At 45.3% G+C, this 20,315-nt stretch overlaps 1 protein-coding gene across 1 annotated transcript in view; it reads right to left on the bottom strand.

Annotated features, from left to right (window-relative positions):
• LOC141097929 (ATPase family AAA domain-containing protein 3-A) overlaps positions 1-20,315 on the bottom strand; it is a 112,428-nt gene that overhangs the window by 79,828 nt on the left and 12,285 nt on the right. The window contains exons 5-7 of the mRNA XM_073585456.1: positions 15,315-15,384; positions 7,600-7,765; positions 7,444-7,513 (exon numbers count right to left, since the gene is read on the bottom strand). Coding sequence (XP_073441557.1) covers positions 7,444-7,513; positions 7,600-7,765; positions 15,315-15,384 — 306 coding nt within the window. The remainder of the gene's footprint in view (positions 1-7,443; positions 7,514-7,599; positions 7,766-15,314; positions 15,385-20,315) is intronic.

Below are 20,315 nucleotides of genomic sequence, written 5' to 3'. Positions count from 1 at the left end.
TCCTCGATTCCACGTAGCGTGGCTCTAGGGATGGGGTGCAGCACTTACCCCGTCCTGTGTCCCCATGCGTCCTGGCAGTGCCGAGCGCTGCTCCTCTCAAAGAAGCGCGCGCCTCAGCTGCGGGAGGGCGGTCAGAAGAAGTGTCCTGACGGTACTTCCGGTTGCGGCCTAGCCATGGTTCGAAGCCGGGGGGCTCAATTTATTCGGCGCCCGCCCAAGCCATGGGGGGCTGGCCACCGGAAGTGACGTGGAGAAGGGAGGCGGAACTTTCGCTCACGGCCGAGCACCGGGGGGAGGGGGTGGGCGTCGCCGACCACCAGCCGAGGAAGCATGGCCAGACTCCAGGAAACGCCGCCATGCGTGACCGGGGGGGGGGGGGGGGGCCTACCTTCGCCCAACCGAATGAGGCTAAGGGCTCCAGCCCTGTGGACGCTGCTTCAGGAGCCCTCCCAGGCCATCCCCTCTGTGACGATGCTCCGCTTCCAGTTCAGGTAAAGGGGAGGGGGGCAGATCCAGGACGGTGCAGGCACCCTAGCTCCATCCTCCCTCCAGGGATGAGGAGAGGGACCGTCCGCCGCCTTGCAGCACCGCAGTCTAGCATTGGTGGAGCAGTGGGCGCCATACGGACTATGCTTGTGCCTCTGTACAGACCATGGTTTCAATACCCCTAGGGGTGGTCAGGGCTAAGTTCGGCATCATGTCCCACGTTGCGGGAGAGGATACGTGGAGGCGACACTCGCAGGTGCTCGCCCGTTGTTGGTTTGGGGAAATCAGACCCTTTCAATAGGGTCCGTTGCCCCCGTCTCACCTTCATGGAAGGAAAAAATAAAGTCTGGGAAAAAAGACCAGACATGTCCCTCGTTGCGGGAGAGGATACGTGGAGGCGACACTCACACGTGCTCGCCTGTTGTTGGTTTGGGGAGATCGGACCCTTTCAATAGGGTCCGTTGCCCCCGTCTCACCTTCATGGAAGGAAAAAATAAAGTCTGGGAAAAAAGACCAGACATGTCCCTCGTTGCGGGAGAGGATACGTGGAGGCGACACTCACACGTGCTCGCCTGTTGTTGGTTTGGGGAGATCGGACCCTTTCAATAGGGTCCGTCGCTCGTCTCGCCTTCATAGAAAAAGGGGGAAAAAAAAAAAGAAAAAAAAAAAGGAGTTTGGAGAAAAAACAGACGTGTGTGCTTCCAACGGACACTAAGCATCACACCTAGAAGGTCTTCTTTGCTTGGTGTCGAGACCGAAGTTATTCTCCACTTAGATTCTCTATTCCCAACATCTTGGCTTTTCTCCAGTCTGGCCTAGACTCAGGGTTGGCCCCGAGCTCCCTTAGGAGACAGATATCGGCTTTAGCCGTCCTTTTCCAGTGCAGAATTGCTAACAATATGCAGGTGAAGACTTTCATCCAGGGAGTCTCCCACTTGGTACCTTCCTATAGGGCGCCCCTGGACGCCTGGGACCTTAACCTGGTCCTAAGCGTTTTGCAGGAAGCTCCTTTGGAACTGCTACAAGATGTTTCTTTGTCGTACCTTTCCTGTAAAGTGGTATTCCTTGTAGCCATAACTTCCATCAGGTGAGTCTCGGAGCTGGTGGCCCTATCCTGCCGAGCACCGTTTCTCACCTTCTACAAAGATAAGGTGGTTCTCAGACCAGCTCCCCCTTTCTGCCGAAGGTCGTTTCCTCGTTTCACATTAATGAGGATATTGTCTTGCCTTCATTTTGTCCAGCGCCGGTACACCGCGTGGAAAAGGCTCTTCACACATTGGACCTGGTAAGAGCCCTCAGGAGGTACGTGTCACGGAGGGCACTCTTTCGGCAGACAGAAGCTGTTCGTACTCCCCGAGGGACGCAGGAAGGGACTCGCGGCCTCAAAATCGACTAACACCAGGTGGATCCGTCTGACTATTCAGGAGTCCTACCGCATCAGGGGTGCGTCGGTTCCAGCAGGGATCAGAGCACACTCTACTCAGGCAGTGGACGCCTCGGCACCAGGCTTCGACAGAACAGGTTTGCAAGGCAGAAACCTGGTCCAGCCTGCACACGTTTGCCAAACACTACAGAATCCATACTCAGGCTTCAGCGGATGCGAGCCTAGGTAGAAGGATTCTCCAAGCAGCGGTGGCGCACCTTTAGACACGAGGTGCATGTAGCTTGGATCGGTGAGTCAACTTCCCACCCAGGGACTGCTTTAGGACGTCCCACAGTACCTGTGTCCCCCAATGAGACAAAGGAGAAACATGGATTTTTGTGATAAACTCACCGTTATATCCTTTTCTCCGAGACGCTCATTGGGGGACACAGCACCACCCTTGTTTATTTAATGTGCATTTTCATTGAAATTGAAATTAGGGAGGTTCTTTTCTAGTCATATTGTTACCTGCATTAAGGCTGATTTTTGTTGTTCTCGCTTTTGCACTAAACTGGTTTCCGCCCGCAATCGGGGCGAGGGTGTATACGGCGGAGGAGGAGCTAACCTCTTTTTTTTCCCATTTAGTGTCAGCTTCCAGGCGGCAGTAGCATACACCCACAGTACCTGTGTCCCTCAATGAGGCGAAGGAGAAAAAATACTTTTTCTCTTTGTTACTAAATGGAAGAAATAAGAAACTACCACTAGCCGCTCCGAGACGATCACTTCTCTGTAGCCAGTACCCGCTTCGAGATGATCACTTCTCTGTAGCCAATACCCGCTCTGCAGCGATCCCGTCTCTGCAAACAGAACCCTCTCCGCAGCGATCCCTTCTGTGCAACCACTACCCGCTCCGCTGAGATCCCCTCTCTGCAGCCACTACCCGATCTGCAGAGATCTCTTCTCAAAAAAGTCACTACCCGTTCAGCAGAGATCCCTTCTCCGCAGTCACTACCTGTTCTCCAGAGATCCCTTCTCCGCAGTCACTACCCATCTGCAGTGTTCCCTTCTCAGCAGTCACCACCCGTTCTGCAGAGATCCCTTCTCAGCAGTCATTTCATTATCATCCCATGATCACATTAAAAGGCGACACCTCCATATCAGTAGGATCCACCATTAACATTAGGCGAAGGGTACAGCTCGCCTCCTCCCCCTCCCAATCAGTTCTGCACAGATCACAGAGCATGCCCACAACACTCTCATATAAGTCAATTAATATCTTCAGAGTACAGGTGACCCTAGAGTAGAGATGGGTGAAGTTAGGTGACGCACCTACATAATTATGATAAGCTGCGACATCTTGTGATGCATTATCTCCTCGCCCTATAAATCCATACAGTGGGAGCACCTGTGCGTTGGCATCATGACGACTAATTATCTCCATTTGCTTCAATCAATAGAATTTCCACTTCGATCACTGGCACGAGAATGACATTTTGCTTTGTCGAGTCATTTCTTTTTTTAAGCTCGTGCAGGGGGGCCGGGAAGGAGCGGAGCTTTTATTCCGCATCTGACATCTGTGCATGCATTAGGAAACAGACAATTATGTGCTCATCAAAATCGAACTTCATGTCCTCTTTGCTTTGGAAGGTTCTCCATTAACAGAATGAGCTGCGGGGGAACTGCGGGGAATTAAACTCACTTTTCAAAGGCAGCGCCGAGTGCCCAGAGACCGGGTTTTATCTGTGACTGAGATCTATATTGTTTGGTTGACGATAAGAAAAATGCGAAATAAAAGCCCAGCAAAAACGAACATACAGATTGCCACATTGGTCTACTGAAATGCACTACAGGCAAGATACCATCATCATCAGTCGCCATATCTGCCAAGCGCTTCCTGACTTACCTTAAGTGAACTTTCCAGGGTTATTGCATTGTGAGCAAATTTCTTAAAAGGTTATTTCCAGGACTTTAATATTGACAACTTGTCTCTAAGATAGGTTATCAATGGGGTCCGACTCACAGCAGCCCCACCGATCAAGGACAGAGCTGCAGCACCATTCAACGTACGGCGCTGCGAGTGCCAGATCTGATGCGCTGCAATTGGGCGATCGATGGGATTGTCAGGCATCACCACGACCAATCCGGTGATCATTATTGAAGTAGTCTCACGGAGAGGACCCCTTTCCACACCCCCCATTAGGGTAGTACAGATTTGATCATCCCCCATATAATACCGCACACGGCTTCTGCAATCCAGTTTACTAACCCCCGGAAATCAGATGTCAGAGAGGTGGCACACAGCTTCTACTTAAAGGGGTACTCCTTTCTCAGCAAGTGATGGCAGATCGCACATCATAACCATGATTACTGGGGAGCCCACCTTTAGAACCTCACCGATCCAGAGAATGAAGGGGCTGCAGATTTTCTGCAGCGGGACGATTCACAGTCACTCACTGCAAAGTGGAAAGTCGGGGGTGCCGACGTTCAGGGAAAGTCTGTGGTATCTAGACATAGGATGGACCCCCCAGTGATCATTAAGTCATAGTCTAGCTATGTAGTGCCACTTACCAAGACTTCAGAATTCATTGGACCCCATTTATATACCATGTGCTGCGAGTATCTATTTTGAAAGGTTCATGACAGCTATCCAAGTCCCCGGACATGTACATGGAGAGGATTGACGATTTGGATCAGAGTCTCTATATGATGAACCAGGTCAGAGCCATGAAAGGAAGTATTAACATGGGGTCAAAGGTGTAGAAAAGGCAGCAAATTACGTAGCGAAATATATTTCCATCTTAAGAGAAGGATACTGTTGGATAATTTCTTGTAAATACAAATTACATTGAGATATTGATACTTTCTTTTGTTTACATCTCGTTGCCTTGGAGACTGACCACCGCTGTTAGACAGCAGAACATGTGTAGTGCTTACGAGTTCTTTTCCAATGAGCTTGTAAGTGCAGTTTTGAAGCTAGCCATGATGGCTGGAGTGCACAGTTACCTCCTAACCTTGGCCAGCTTCGGTGCAGACGGCAGCGGTGGTCGGTCTCCTGGAAACAAAATAAATGTTAATATTTCAAGAACGGCTGCAAATATTAATAAGCTGCAAATGGCAAAAGTGCTCATCTTTACAAGCACTATCCATCAATGAGGATTGTAATAATCCTTTAAAACATCAAAAACAAAAAGTCACCTGTCTGTTGTGACTACATTTAATGGAGGGGGGGGGGGGGGGGGGGGAAGGCGGTAGCAAAACTTCCTGACCAATGAACCCCTGAGATACTGGTGCACACAACGGGGTCATTAGAGAGCTGAGATCTACTAGGAGCAATAGCCTCTGTATAAATAAGTGACATGAGATAACTAAATGCAAGAAATGCAAATATTATGTACATATAGGACTTGTTTTGTACGGACTCCCAGAGTGCACAGAGCGCGGCGGGCCAAATGTTACCGTGGATGAGTTCTGCATTGCACTAGAGACATTCAGCAACGCAGGAATCCGCCATGTTTACCAGTAAATCCCTATCCGCAGAAAGCTGCTGCCTGCAGATAACAGCTGATCCCAAGCTCTGCAGCACCATCGTCTGGTAGAAAGACAGAACTGCCATTGGCCTCCTGGTGCAACCAGATCACTGAATTAGACCAAGCTTCCCTGGTATTAGAGACCAAGAAACATTGCTGCCATGTACTGAACTGGGACGATAACTGCTACAGGAAACACAAAACAGTATACAGAAGGGGATTGGGGGGGGGGGGCGCGAAATGCTCCAAATGTATCACGTCAGACAACTTTCTCTAATTAGCCCCCCTGCATACAAAACATGCATACAAGCCAGTAATGTGTGCACCTCCTGGAAAAGTTTGGTGACAACTGACAACTCATGACCAATAGGACGTTTTCAATTGTTGTAAAGCGTAACTATCAATTTATATTATATATTACAGTGATCAGCAGGGGGGTCCGGATCCGAAGACCCCTATCGATCAGTCAAAACATCACTCCTGACAGGTAACACTGGATCCATTTACAATAGGCGATGTCACAGCTCACCTTCTCCCCCTCCATTCCCAATGACCTTTGCGCATGATCATTAGATGATTTAATATAAAAAGATAAGTTCTGTTCATTGTGCCCTGAAGATTACAATATTTTAATTTTTGTTCCTAATAAAGATTATAAACCCTGAAGAAAAAAAAAAATACATAAACCAAAATAAAAAAAAAATGGATTTGAACAATAGGTCATTATATAATGGCACATTCCCTTTAAAGGGGTCTCATCACCAAATCAAACTTTCTAGTTACAATTAAATACATTTATTTATATGTATTTTTATATTTATTTTTTTAGATCATTTGAAAGTCAGTATGTATCTAAAAACCTTTTTTTCACCATTTTTCTTCTGCCGCACGCTGCCTCCCTGTGGTTGGCACAGCTCCTCTGGGCATCGTTCTCATACACATGGACGCTGATCCTCTGCTCTAATCATCCTGCTCTCGCCATAACTTGCAAAACCAGCACCACTGAAGTCACGTTACTGGCCATATACTCCCTACCTTTGTCCACTTGTGATTTGGCACCATTTAACCCATACACCAGGGACCTATGAGACATCCATGCCCACAAGTGCCCTCCACCCAGGTAAGCTTCAACTCTTATTGATCACTCTATCGTCCTACCCGTACCCCCTCCCACCGGTGTCCCCACCATGTCCCCTTACCCATACAGACCTCTTAACAGCAATATCTTGCCCTTTGGCTATTCTCCTCCACTGTTATCCTAGTACATTGTACATCAATTATTTATTGTACTGGCTGACCTGGGACACTAAATCCCTTTGTATGTATATATATGTAAATATTGCACAGACAAGTAAACGCATTAATACCCATAACATAAATATGTACCCCACTGGCGGACACAGAAGATGCCCCTGAGCAAGAAAAGTCCAATATCTCATTGCAATGCACAACTGTACCTGCTTTGGAGACAGAAGTGGCCCCTACTTACTTCTTGTGCCCCAGGCTGCACTAAGGATATGTCCACCCCTGATGTATTCCACTGTTGTGTTGGTACATATGTAACTTTCTATCAGCCCTGTATGTCTCGCTCTTATATAGTTATTTGACTTTCTTAGCGACTTTCTCAAAACAAAACCTCATGATGTTCGCACCCCAAGAGCACTATGGAGCTTATTGCTGTGCGTCGTCTTCAATAAACTGTTTGCTTGTACCAATTGAGTGTACAGTGGCTAATGAACTTCTTATTCCATTTGCACCCAACAATCAACAAGTGTGTGCACTGCGTATTTTACACCAAACCAGCCCATCTACGGGTTGGGAGCTATTGCAGCTTCATTCTATGCATTTCAGTTTTGCTGAGCAACAGCACCAGTCTCAACCTAGGGACAGATATTAGTGTTTCTGTATGAAAGCAACCCCGTTTTTATCATAATGTAGAAGATCTTACATTTAGTCACTACAATGAGAACAAAGCTGAAATATTTCAGAGCTAGCCACGGTACACGAGCTTGGGGTTGGAGGACCCCTTTGACTATGCAAAATTTTCATCAGCCGTGGAATACTCACCGCGGCGGTCACTTTGTCCCAGTCTGATACAAAGGCCCGGAAACCTTCTCCAAACACGGTCCCTGCCGTTCTGTAGGAATAAGCATGATCCTATGTAAGCGACCATCACAGGTATAATAAGATCATCTCCTACAGCGGGAATTTCCTTCCACGTACTTGATGGATTCCAGAACAGTTTGCCGATGTTCTGCCGCCTTCAGGCGAATCTGCTCCCGGATGATGTCCGCGTTTTCCCGCTCCACCTTTGCTCGTGCCCGCGCCTCTGCCTCTATCCTGAGCATTTCATTCTTGTGCCGCAGCTCCATCTCATGCTCGATTGTAGCTGCAGAGAATGCACAAGACACTTCACTGGCGAGCTATAAACATGGCCGACTTACCAGAGTACATTGTATTCGTCATCTGCACACGGCTTGTAGTGCAGGGAAAGCAACATTGCCCTGTGCTCTCCCATTACTGAGCAGACATCTGGGTATTGCACACAGGGCCCATCACTAGATCCAGGATCAGTAATACTAGCTATACTGTCTGACCGTGCAAAAGGCTACTAACTAGTGATGAGCGAGCGTGCTTGCATAAGGTCTCCAGGGACTCAAACACAGTATTCGAGCACCCCGAAGACACTATTCAAATATAGTATGCTTGAGGTTTAATACCATGAGATGGAATAATCCTAACATCATAAATGAGAGTATTGGATATGAAAGCATCTTGGTATAATGAATTTGGATTAACCTTTTGTATCACGGACTGTAGGCCTGGTGGGCAATCTGCAATAATCAATAACAGGGTGCTATTTGTTTTTGACAGTATATGCTTATTTGCACCTAGCTTTGTATAGGCAGTATGCTACCCAGGATGATAGTATTGGAATCTAGTGTCCGTCTTAAGAATATATGATAATACCTGACCAAGGTGGAGTGGACTGCTATTTTGATACACCAGCTTTTTTGTTTGTCTGTTATCTATATTGAGCACCTTGCACTTTATGTATAGTATTTTAATTCTGTGAAATAAAGGTTATTTTTTTATTCCCCTATCCAATTGCTGTGATACAACCCTCAAAACCACATAAGAAATTTATTAACCCTTCAGGTGATTCACAGGAACTTTTACAATGTGGAAGGAAAAAAAAATGAACATTTAACTTTTTTTCCACAAAAATATTATAGACCTCAATTTTTAACTTTTTTTTTAACTTTTTTTTTTTATATTTCACCAAGGGTAACAAGAAAAAAAATGGACCACAAAATGTGTTGTGGAATTTCTCCTGGGCATGCCGGTCCCCATATGTTTGGGAAAACCACTGTTTGGGCGCAAGGCAGAGCTCAGAAGGGATGGAGCGCTATTTGATGTTTTGAATGCAAAATTTGCTGGAATAATTAGCGGATGCCATGTCACGTTTGGAGAGCACTTGATGTTCCTAAACAGTGGAAACACACAAGGGACAATATTTTGGAAACTAGACCCCTCAGGGAATTTATCTAGTTGTGTGGTGAGAACCTTGAACCCCCAGGTGCTTCTCAGAAGTTTATAATATTGAGCTGTGAAAAAAAAAAAAAAATAATAATTTAACCACAAAAATGTTTTTTTCGACCCAAATTTTGCATTTTCATAAGGGTAACAGGAGAAATTGCACCATACAATTTGTTGTGCAATTTCTCCCGAGTACGCCGATACCCCATAGGTGGGGGAAATGTACTGTTTGCGCGCACGGCACAGCTCAGGGCGGAAGGACTGACGTTTTGGAACGCAGACTTTGATGGAATTGTGAGCAGGGTTCATGTTGTGTTTGGAGAGCCCCTAATGTGCCTAAACAATGGAAAACCCCCACAAGTGACCCCATTTTGAAAACTTGGCCCCCTCAAAGAATTTCTCTATACATGTGGATCTTAAACCCCTAGGTGCTTCACAGAATTTTACAACAATGCTCTGTGAAAATGGGAACACAAATTTTTCCCCACAAAACTGTTAAATTAGCCCCAATTTATTTTTCATTTTCACAAGGATAGCAGGAGAAAGTGGACCCCAAAATTTGTTGTGCAATTTCTCTCAAGTAAAACGATACCCCATATGTGGTCGAAAACTACTTTTGAGGCACAGTGCAAAGCTCAGAATGGAAGAAGTACCATACTGGAGTTCAGATTTTGCTGGAATGGTTTGAGGGTGCCATGCCACATTGGTAGAGCCCCTGAGGTGCCAGAAGAGAAGAAACTCCTCATATATGACCTCATTTTACAAACTACACCCCCATTGAATTCATTTATGGGTGCATGGATTGTACTGACACCACATGTACCTCACAGATTTTTATACTATTTGGAGGTGAAGAAAGAATATTTACATTTTAAATACTAAACTAGATGTGTTTTTCCTGAAGAAGTAAGTACAGATAGTGCTTTGAAATGGTGCCCAGGCTGCCCCTTTAAGAGAGACTTGCCTGCTGACCCTGCAAGACTTTCAACTCAGGATCCGTTTTAACTGTTGGTGCCTCTCAGGGGCCACTTTGGCCTCAGGGTCCGATTTGGTGGGCGGGGCCCCTCAGGGTCCGATTTGGTGGGCGGGGCCCCTCAGGGTCCGATTTGGAGGCCAGGGTCGATCGGCCTCCGATTTGGAGGCCGGAGTGGCTCAACTTTCGATTTGGTGCGCCGGCCCTTTAAGAGCCAGTTTTGCCCACTGGGCTTCTAAATCCACTTTGGCGCACATTCTCTCTCAGGGGCATGCGTCATGTGATGAAGCTAGATTTGCATTTGTGCTGTGGGTTTCGCTTTAAGAGCTGATATTATCTGCTAGAAACTGTGTCCTGGAGAGGTCATGTGACGTTCGTAGGCGTTGGCATAGTAACTGGGTGTGCCTGCGCATATCAATGAGCTTAACTGCCATTTGATTCGCCTCAGGGCATGTTTTGACTGTGGCAACATTTTCCCATTGAAAAGCATTGAAAAATTTTTCAAACGCAAATTGCGCAAAAACGACAAATCCGATTGACACGAAAAATACTTCGCACACCACTCGTGGATGCTGGCTTCGAAACGACACCTCAATGGAGTCTGTGCGTGTAGCCGTTCAGGCCCCATTAATTGCGGAATTCAACTGAATAATAATAATAATAATAATAATAATAAGAAGTAAGCAGCGTTCGGATTACAAGATAGTGCTTTCTTCAAAGCACTATAAATATTGCTTTAACCACAAGGTTTAATTTTTGTAAGGGCTAATAGGAAAAAAATGGACCTTTGTTCATTGTACAAGTTGCACCTCACTACGCCAACACCTTACATGTAATCAGGAACTACTTTTCAGGCACAGAACAAAGCTCAAAAGAAGGAGCGCCATAATTTAGTGCAAATTTTACTGTTATGGTTTGCGGGTGCCATGACCCACTGGGAAAGCCCCTGAGATTAAAGTTACCCGATTTTACAAAATACACCTCTTGATGGATTAATTTAGGGGTGCAGTGATCATATTGACACCACGGATGTGTCACAGAATTTTATACCATTGGGCTGTGAAGAAAAAATTATTTTTTCCACAAACAAATTTGCTTTAGCCCCAGATTTTACATTTTCACAAGGAAAAATGGATAAAAAAAAAAAATATGTCATCAAAATTTGTCCCACAATTTTTGCTGAACGTGGCAATACCCCATATATGGCTGCACAGTACTACTCTCCAATACGGAGTGACTCGAAAGGGACAGAGCGCTATTTGCCTCCTGGAGCAAAGATTTTCCTAGAATAGTTTACGGACTCCTTATAAAGTCACTAATCACTAGAAGAGCAGAATCCCCCTCAAATGACCCCATTTTGGAAATTATACCTCTTTGAGAATTTATCTACAGGTGTAATGACGATTTTGACTCCATGGGTATTTTCCAGAAACAAGCAGCAATGAATGTTACTGAATAAATTTCAAACTGCCGCTGTAGTGACCAGTATGTTGCTGTCAACAAGGCTGTGGAGTCGGTAAGCCAAACCTGCGACTCCGACTCCAACATATATTGCTTATATTTAAGTGAAAAAATTATTGCAGTACAATGTGAACCTCAGACATTTAATCATTTTTATGATACAATAATCAAGACATTTAGATAGAACATAATATATATTTATTGGAATACAACTTTAGAACAAAAAACTAATACAATTGTAAATATGTAATACACTATGTAATATCGATTACATATATATATATATTATATATATATATTTTGCCTGTCCCAAAGAGGAGATTTAATCGCAGATGGCATTTCTGCTTCAATGAAACGGAGAGAGACACAGCTATTGGAAAATAAAATTTTTCTGGCAGCTGTTTATGTGGACCCAAGTCATCGTATACTGCTTGATGATCAACAGCTTACTAAATAAAAAGAAGCTCTGACTGAGGTAGCAGTTAGGATGAGTGGCCTACAGGAGGACTGCCAGGCGCAAGAGGACTTGGGTCCTGACAGTGCTACTGCTGCCATATCTTCATCCTCATCAGATGAGGAGTTTGACTTTGACAAGTATTTGGAAGATATGGAGCAGGCAAAGAGTTGCTGCAAGGAAAAAGATTTCACTCCGTCTCCTATAGCAAGCAGATTGACCATATTTCAGCAAAATGTTTCACTTGCTCTCAAAGAAAAAGAAAAATTCAACCGTTCATCAAAACTGACTGTGCATGAGGCAATTCCTTTATAACCGGAAATTGTTAGAGATGTTCCCATGTGGTTACGGCATTGCCTCCAACCCAAGTTAGTGTAGAGAGGTTGTTCTCTGGCCTTAAAATTATTAGGTCAGATTTGAGGTCATCTGTGAAGGAGGATCTGATGGAGGCAATTCTATTTCTTAGAACAAATTCATAGACTGCACAAATGTTATTTAGTATGTTTTTGTTGAAAACGTTTTTTTGCCACTCACATAGTTTATTACATAGTGTTGCTATATATATATATATATAGCAAGTTCTTCCACTCCCTTATGAAAATGCCAGGAGTTAAATCCTCAGTTTGTAATTTTTTAGTCACGGCAAATAGGTGATTAAGCAATTCCTTCAATTAAGCCACCTGTGTCCATTGACCTTCATTTAGGGTTACCTGAGGGTTCGCCATATCTATAAGAAACGTTTTAGCCAGGATCAAAATTGTGTGTGTGTGTGTGTGTGTGTGTGTGTGTGTGTGTGGGGGGGGGTCAGAACCTCATACTGTTCCACAGAATCTCATACTGCACACCTCAGCTCCTGCAGAACCTTATACTGCACACCTCTACACTTGAAAAGAAAGCCTGCACCTTAAGATGTGGTGAATGCAGTCTATTTATTCCAACTATCAATTGATGTGTTACTGAAGACGAGCAATGCCTGTCCTGGGCGTCCTTTTGGGCAGCTATGAGGTGTACCTGACTGGTGCTTTTAAAAAAAAAAAAAAAAAAAAAAAAAAAAAAAAAAGAGTGTAAGGGTGGTTTCACATTAGCGCTTTTTAAGCGCACGCACGGCCGGGGGTAGCTCCGCCCCCGAGCCGGCTCTCTGCCCGGCGTGCGCGCCCCTTGCTTGTATCTTTAGCATAGGGTGCGCAGATCGTGCGCAGGCCGTGCGCTAGTTGCGCTTTGACCTGCGCTGCGCACTTTTGACGGTGCGCCGTGCGCGCCAAAATCCGAAAAGTTTGATTTTGGCGCGCACGGCGCACCGTCAAAAGTGCGCAGCGCAGGTCAAAGCGCAACTAGCGCACGGCCTGCGCACGATCTGCGCACTCTATGCTAAAGATAGGGTGCGCCGATCGCAGGCGGCGCTGTGCGCTAGGAGGCGGCGCTACAAGGGGCGGGCATGCCGGGCAGAGAGCCGGCTCGGGGGCGGAGCTACCCCCGGCCGTGCGTGCGCTTAAAAAGCGCTAATGTGAAACCACCCTTAGTCTGTGTGCTACCCGGCTTTCATTCTTTTTGGTACAGATAAGATATGGATAGACAGATATGGATAAATGGATAGAGCAGATTTCTAACCTGCTTTTGCTATTGAAAACATTATCTATGAGCTCAAAAACCTTTCAGGTGATGCGGTTTTAAAAAAAGCTGATCGGCTTTTGCAGCTGAAAAACGTATCCACAAAAAACGCAGCAAAAACGCTGTGTGTGAATGTAGCCTTAGATCAGGAATAGAACAGCCATTTCATAACTTTCCAAAATTCCTCTGAAAAAATATTCAGCACATTCTGCATTGAACTACTGTATCTAATTTATTATATATTTTAGGATTCGGACCATTTCATACCGACTCCACCAAAATGAGCTCCGACTCCACAACCCTGGCTGTCAACAGTACATTATGCCCAGCTCATGCTTCTGGAGACATGCACCTGTAAGTTAGGTGGGCTCTCATCGCTACAGAAATGGCAAACATGTGGACGTTATATGTGGTTTAGGTACACTGTGGGACTCGGAAGGGAGGGGAAATTTGGGAGTGCAGAATTCGCTTGATTTCTTTTGGGGTGCGAGGAACCATTTATCTTTTCCAGAGCCTTTGTACTACCAGTAACGTTAAAGCCCTCTTTATTTCCTTTAACAGATGAGAGACCTTAGTGGGGACTTGCTTTTTTTGTGGATTGAATTGAAGCTTTTATTGGGAGCATTTTACATAACGTTTGGGATCACAGTTATCTGGCTCTCTACACTGACCACTTACTTTAGGGTTTCCATCTGAATTTCCGAGTGACGCGATTCAGATCAAACCCCCGAGGGATCCCATTCAGTATAGTGAGGCAGCAGAGTTACTCTGGACTCCGTCTGACCTCTGTTTAGTGCTGTCGTTCATTTTAGAGGTGCACAAACTGGGGCCAATGGCACTTTTATGCAATCCTAAAAAGACTGACACTGGCGAATCGCAGGTCAGACGGCATCCACAGTGTTTCCATCTGCCTCATTATGGGGAATCTTCCGTTGAGGGTTCCATCTGAACCACGTATTTCAGAGATTTACACAAAAACCCTGGTGAAAGCGCTCAGCGCCGAGCACAGGATAAATGTGCGCTGAGCCTTACTGAGATCTTTGGGAGGCAGAATGAAAAAAAATCAACAGCAGGTGAAGAATTGTTTTTATTTTTTTATGCCGTTCCTCATGCGGTATAAGTGATTAGACGACATTATTCTTTGGGTCGGTACGATTACAGCAATAACAGATTTATACCTGGTATTTATGTTTGGCTGCTGTCACACACTAAAAACCGTTTATTGCAAAAAAAAAAAATAGATTTTGCATCACTATATTTTGTGAGCTACAATTTTTCCGACAGTCATGTGACGACTCGTTTCTTGAGGGTTGAATTGACGTTTTTATTGGTACCATTTTTGGTCAAACAACAATTTTTGATCACTTTCTATTTTGACTACGTATCACAGGGTCTCCAATTCAAGGGCAGAGGTTTTCTTTACCCTCTGCCTACTCGTTAAATGATGCAGAACTTAGGGGGTTGAAGTGCCAGTGCTGAGAGCTGAGTATCAACTGGTACCCTGCGACGAATGCGTGCGTACAGCCTCTGTGCACACAAAATCGCCTGGACTTTCTCAGAAGGTTGGAAAGGAGTTAAATAGATCTCTCAAACCTGATGAGACTTGTGTACTTGCTTTGAAAACCCATACTAGAATAGCTGTACAACCCTTTGTGAATAAGAAAATGAAGATTTTAAGGATCCGGCTCTAGCTCGACTCTTAAAACGTTCATTTAATTATCAGGATTATACAGCCATTCTTATACAAGTTTCAAAGCAAGTACAACAGCCTAATCAGGTCTAAAAGATCTATTTTATAATGTATACAGTTTGTACTGTGAGATCTGGTGACAGATCCGCTTTGAACATTAGTGATTGAAGTTAAGAATAAAATGTAAGACGTGTTGAGGATTGACTTCTTACCTTTGCGCATGGCCTCCTGTTTCTGGACGGACTCCTCTTGCTTTCGCAGATTCTCTTCATTCAGCATTTGCTTTACAGATAGAAACAGAAAACTGAAATATTTACTATGGAAATAATTGACGCCAAGTTGTCTTTATTGCTTTAAATGGAGGGTAGCAATGGGCTAGACGGGGGACCCCCCCCCCATCACATCAATATTAGATCAGAGGGGTCCGATCATAATATATAACAAAACTCTGCATATAAATTAAAAACCTACCATTCTGTTTACACAGCTCCTGTGCAAACGTATGTGTTTCTGTAGCTACATACAATCCCCGATTTTGCAGTCATGTGCATCACTCTTGCATCTGACCCCATCATCTACAGGTTAGCAAGAAAATGGGGTTCATGGTCCAAACTAAAGGCCCCATACACATTAGATTAACGTCAATCGCACTTGTTATCAGTGGGATCGGCCGACAGTCTGATCTATAGTGTGGAAAATAAGTATTTGATACATTGCCGATTTTGCAAGTTTGCCCACCTACAAAGAATGGAGAGGTCTGTAATATTTATCGCAGGTACACTTCAACTGTGAGAGACAGAATCTAAAAATAAAAAACAGAATCACATTGTTTGATTTTTACATAATTAATTTGCATTTTATTGCACCAAATAAGTATTTGATACAATAGAAAAATAGAACCTAATATTTGGTACAGAAACCTTTATTTGCAATTACAGAGGTCAGACGTTTCCTTTGGGTTTTGACCAAGTTTGCACACACTTCAGCAGGGATTTTGGCCCACTCCTCCATACAGATCTTCCAGATTTCGAATCTGTCACTGGGCAACATTGAGTTTCAGCTCCTCCAAAGATTTTCTATTGGGTTCAGGTCTGTAGACAGGCTAGGCCACTCCAGGACCTTGAAATTCTTCTTATGGAGCCACTACTTAGTTGCCCTTGCTGTGTGTTTCAGGTCACTGTTATGCTGGGACACCCAGCCAAGACCCATCTTCAATGCTCTTACTGAGGGAAGGAGGATGTTGGCTAAAATCTCGTGATACATGACCTAACAATCCTTCCTTCAATACGGTGCAGCCGTCCATTTACCTTTACAGAAAAGCACCGCCAAAGTATGATTCCCCCACCATACTTCACAGTTGGGACGGTGTTCTTGGCGTTGTACCCCTTCTTTCTCCAAACAAGGCGAGTGGAGTCGATATCAAAAAGTTCTATTTTGGGCTCATCTGACCACATGACCTTCTCCCATGCCTCATATGGATCATCCAGATGGTCATTGGGGAAGTTCAAACAGGCTTGGACATGTGCTGGCGTGAGGAGGGAGACCTTACGTGCCCTGCAGGATTTTAATCCATGACAGTGTAGTCTGTTACTAATGATAATGTCACGGGGCAGTAGGGAAGAAACAGGAGACGTGGAACTTGGGCCCCTGAACTGCCCCTCAGGCTAAGGAGGTGCCCTGACTTTCCTTAACTTGGGGGTATACTTAAAGGTAGTGAGGCCCAAGTCCCCGACCTGTCCCTGTCTCCTGATTAGCCCTGAGCTAAACCCACAACCCCCTCCCCAGGAGGTGAGTCAGGGAACAAAGTGAACTGCATCAAATAACACACCAGGAAAAATAAAACAGACTCCACGAGGCTAAAGCAACTAAAAACCCAAACCTAGCTTTATCTGCTGCCAATACTCCAAGCAGCAGAGAAAGGCACCCGATCAGCATCCAGCAGCAACTCCACTGCTCCAGATAAGGTGAACCCCCTCTCCACCAGCTAGGTCCATTCTTCACCAAGGTTGGTAATAATAATAATAATAATAATAAATTGTATTTTTATAGCGCCGACATATTCCGCAGCACTTTACATTTCAGAGGGGATTCGTACAGACAATAGACATTACAGCATAACAATAATCATACAGTAGATTATAACAAATACCAAGAGGAATGAGGGCCCTGCTCACAAGCTTACAGTCTATGAGGAAAGAGGTAGACACGAAAGGTGGGTGGTAACAGTTGCCCTGATTGTATGGACCAGCCATAATGGTAGGTGTGTGACAGTACACACACAGAGGGCTAATGGATGCATAAAGCATGTAGGAACATGATGAGGGAAATCTGGTTCTGGTAAAACTTTTGGCTGTGCCACACAGGGATAGATTAGGTTAATGTGTTGAGGCGATAGGCCAGTCTGAATAAATGCATTTTTAGGGCACGCTTAAAATTGTGGGGATTGGGGACTAATCGTATTGACCTGGGAAGTGCATTCCAAAGAATTGGCGCGGCACGTGTAAAGTCTTGGAGACGGGAGTGGGAGGTTCTGACTATTGAGGATACCAACCTCAGGTCATCAGCAGAACGGAGGGCGCGGGTAGGGTGGTATACTGAAACAGGGGAGGAGATGTAGGGTGGTGCTGAGCCATGGAGGGCTTTGTGGGTGAGGGTAATAAGTTTATACTGAATTCTGGAGTGGATGGGTAGCCAGTGTAATGACTGGCACAAGGTAGAGGCATCGGTGTAACGATTGGTGAGGAATATGATCCTGGCTGCAGCATTCAAGACAGATTGGAGAAGGGAGATTTTGGTAAGAGGGAGACCGATTAGAAGAGAGTTACAATAGTCGAGACGAGAATGAATAAGAGAAACAGTAAGAGTTTTTGCAGAGTCAAAGTAAGAAAAGGTCGAATTCTAGAAATGTTTTTGAGGTGCAGATGACAAGAGCGAGCCAGTGATCGAATGTGGGGGGCAAAGGAAAGCTCGGAATCAAGTATGACCCCAAGACAGCGGGCCTGTTGCTGGGGAGTAATAGTGGAACCACTCACAGAAATAGCAATGTCGGGTATAGGTACATTAGTAGAGGGAGGAAACACCAGGAGTTCAGTCTTTGACAGGTTCAGTTTCAGATATAGTGAGGACATGATATTAGACACAGCGTTTAGACAATCGCCGGTGTTTTCTAGAAAGGTTGGCGTGAAGTCAGGAGAAGAAGCGTATAATTGGGTGTCATCAGCATAGAGATGGTACTGGAAACCAAATCTACTGATTGTTTGACGAATAGGGGAAGTGTACAAGGAGAAGAGGAGGGGGCCTAGAACCGATCCTTGGGGGACCCCAACAGTAAGGGGAAGGTGAGAGGAGGAGGAACTGGCAAAAGATACAGTAAAGGAGCGGTCGGAGAGATAGGAGGAGAACCAGGAGAGAACGGTGTCCTTGAGGCCAATGGAACGGAGCATAGTGAGGAGGAGCTGATGATCCACAGTGTCGAATGCTGCAGAGAGATCCAAGAGAATTAGCATCGAGTAATGACCATTTGATTTAGCTGTTAGCAGATCATTAGAGATTTTAGTGAGGGCAGTTTCAGTGGAGTGTAAAGAGCGAAAACCGGATTGGAGAGGGTCGAGAACAGAGTTTTCTGAGAGATAGCGGATAAGACGGGAGTGGACCAGGCGTTCCAGGAGTTTAGAGATGAAGGGAAGATTAGAGACAGGTCTATAGTTAGCAGCACAGTTTTGATCGAGGGATGGTTTTTTAAGTAGTGGATGTATGATGGCATGCTTAAATGAGGAGGGAAAAATACCAGAAGAGAGAGAGAGGTTAAATATTTTAGTTAGGTGAGGGGTCACAGCAGGGGAAAGTGACTGGAGGAGATGTGACGGAAATGGGTCACTGGTGCAAGTAGTTGGGCGAGAAGATGCAAGGAGCCTGCTTACTACTTCTTCTGTGACTGGTTCAAAATCAGAGAGTGAGCTAGATGCAGTGGGGGAGGGAGGACAGTGCATGGTATGAGGGGATTGGGAGATAATTTCCTGTCGGATCTGGTCAATTTTTACTTTGAAGTAATTGGCCAGATCGTCAGCTCGGAGCTCCGTGGTTGGGGCCTGTACTCTTGGATTGAGTAGAGAATGAAAAGTGTCAAAGAGACGTTTCGGGTTATTGGACAGTGAGGTGATGAGGGTGTTGAAATAGGTTTGTTTGGAGAGGTGAAGGGCAGTGTTGTATGTTCTAAGCATAAACTTAAAATGGATGAAATCTTCGTGTAGATTGGATTTTCTCCACAGACGTTCGGCGCACCTGGAGCACCGCTGCAGGAAATGTGTTTGCACCGTGTGCCAGGGTTGTCGCCGTCTGCGTTGTGGTGTTCTATTTATAGGGGGTGCAAATTCATCCAGGGCACTTTGAAGTGTTTCATTGTAATGCTTCAATGCAGAATCAGGACATGAGAGGGAGGAGATAGGGGCCAATGAAGACTGCAAGTTCTTCATAAGTTTCTGGGTGTTAATGGCCTGTATGTTTCTATAAGTCTGGACAGTGGGGGTGACCTGAGCAGCCTGGCAGTTCTTTATAGAGAATGAAAGAAGATTGTGGTCAGAGAGCGGGAGAGGGGAGTTTGCAAAATTATCCACTGTACAAAGCCGAGAGAAGACCAAGTCGAGGGAGTTCCCGTCTTCGTGCGTTGGAGAATTAGTAAGCTGCGAAAGGCCAAAGGAGGAGGTTAGAGATAAAAGGTGAGTAGCAGATGGGGAGAGGGGAAGAGCAATGGGGATGTTGAAATCTCCCATGATGAGGGTAGGGATGTCACAGGAGAGAAAATGTGGAAGCCAAGTGGCAAAATGATCCAGGAACTGATGGGAGGGGCCGGGAGGACGATACACCACCGCCACTCGCATGGAGAAGGGGATGTAGAGTCTGACGGCATGGACCTCAAAAGAAGGGAAGACAAGTGAGGGTACTTGAGGGATAACCTGAAAGGTACATTTTGGTGATAGGAGCAGACCAACGCCTCCACCAGCTCTACTGTCTGATCTTGGGGTATGAGAGAAGTGTAGTCCCCCGTATGAAAGAGCAGCAGCAGCGGTAGTGTCTGACTGCTGGATCCAGGTTTCAGTAAGAGCCAGGAGGTTAAGAGAATTAGAAAGGAAGAAGTCATGGATGAAGGAGAGTTTGTTACACACTGAGCGAGAATTCCAAAGTGCACAATTAAGAGAGACAGATGGCAGGCAGGG

This window comes from Dendrobates tinctorius, unplaced genomic scaffold, assembly GCF_039654945.1.
Source record: "Dendrobates tinctorius isolate UK_male_01 unplaced genomic scaffold, ASM3965494v1 ptg000086l, whole genome shotgun sequence".
In the NCBI taxonomy this organism is placed as follows: Eukaryota; Metazoa; Chordata; class Amphibia; order Anura; family Dendrobatidae; genus Dendrobates; species Dendrobates tinctorius.
Note: the sequence above shows the minus strand (reverse complement) of the source record. Positions and strands in the feature narration are given on the sequence as shown.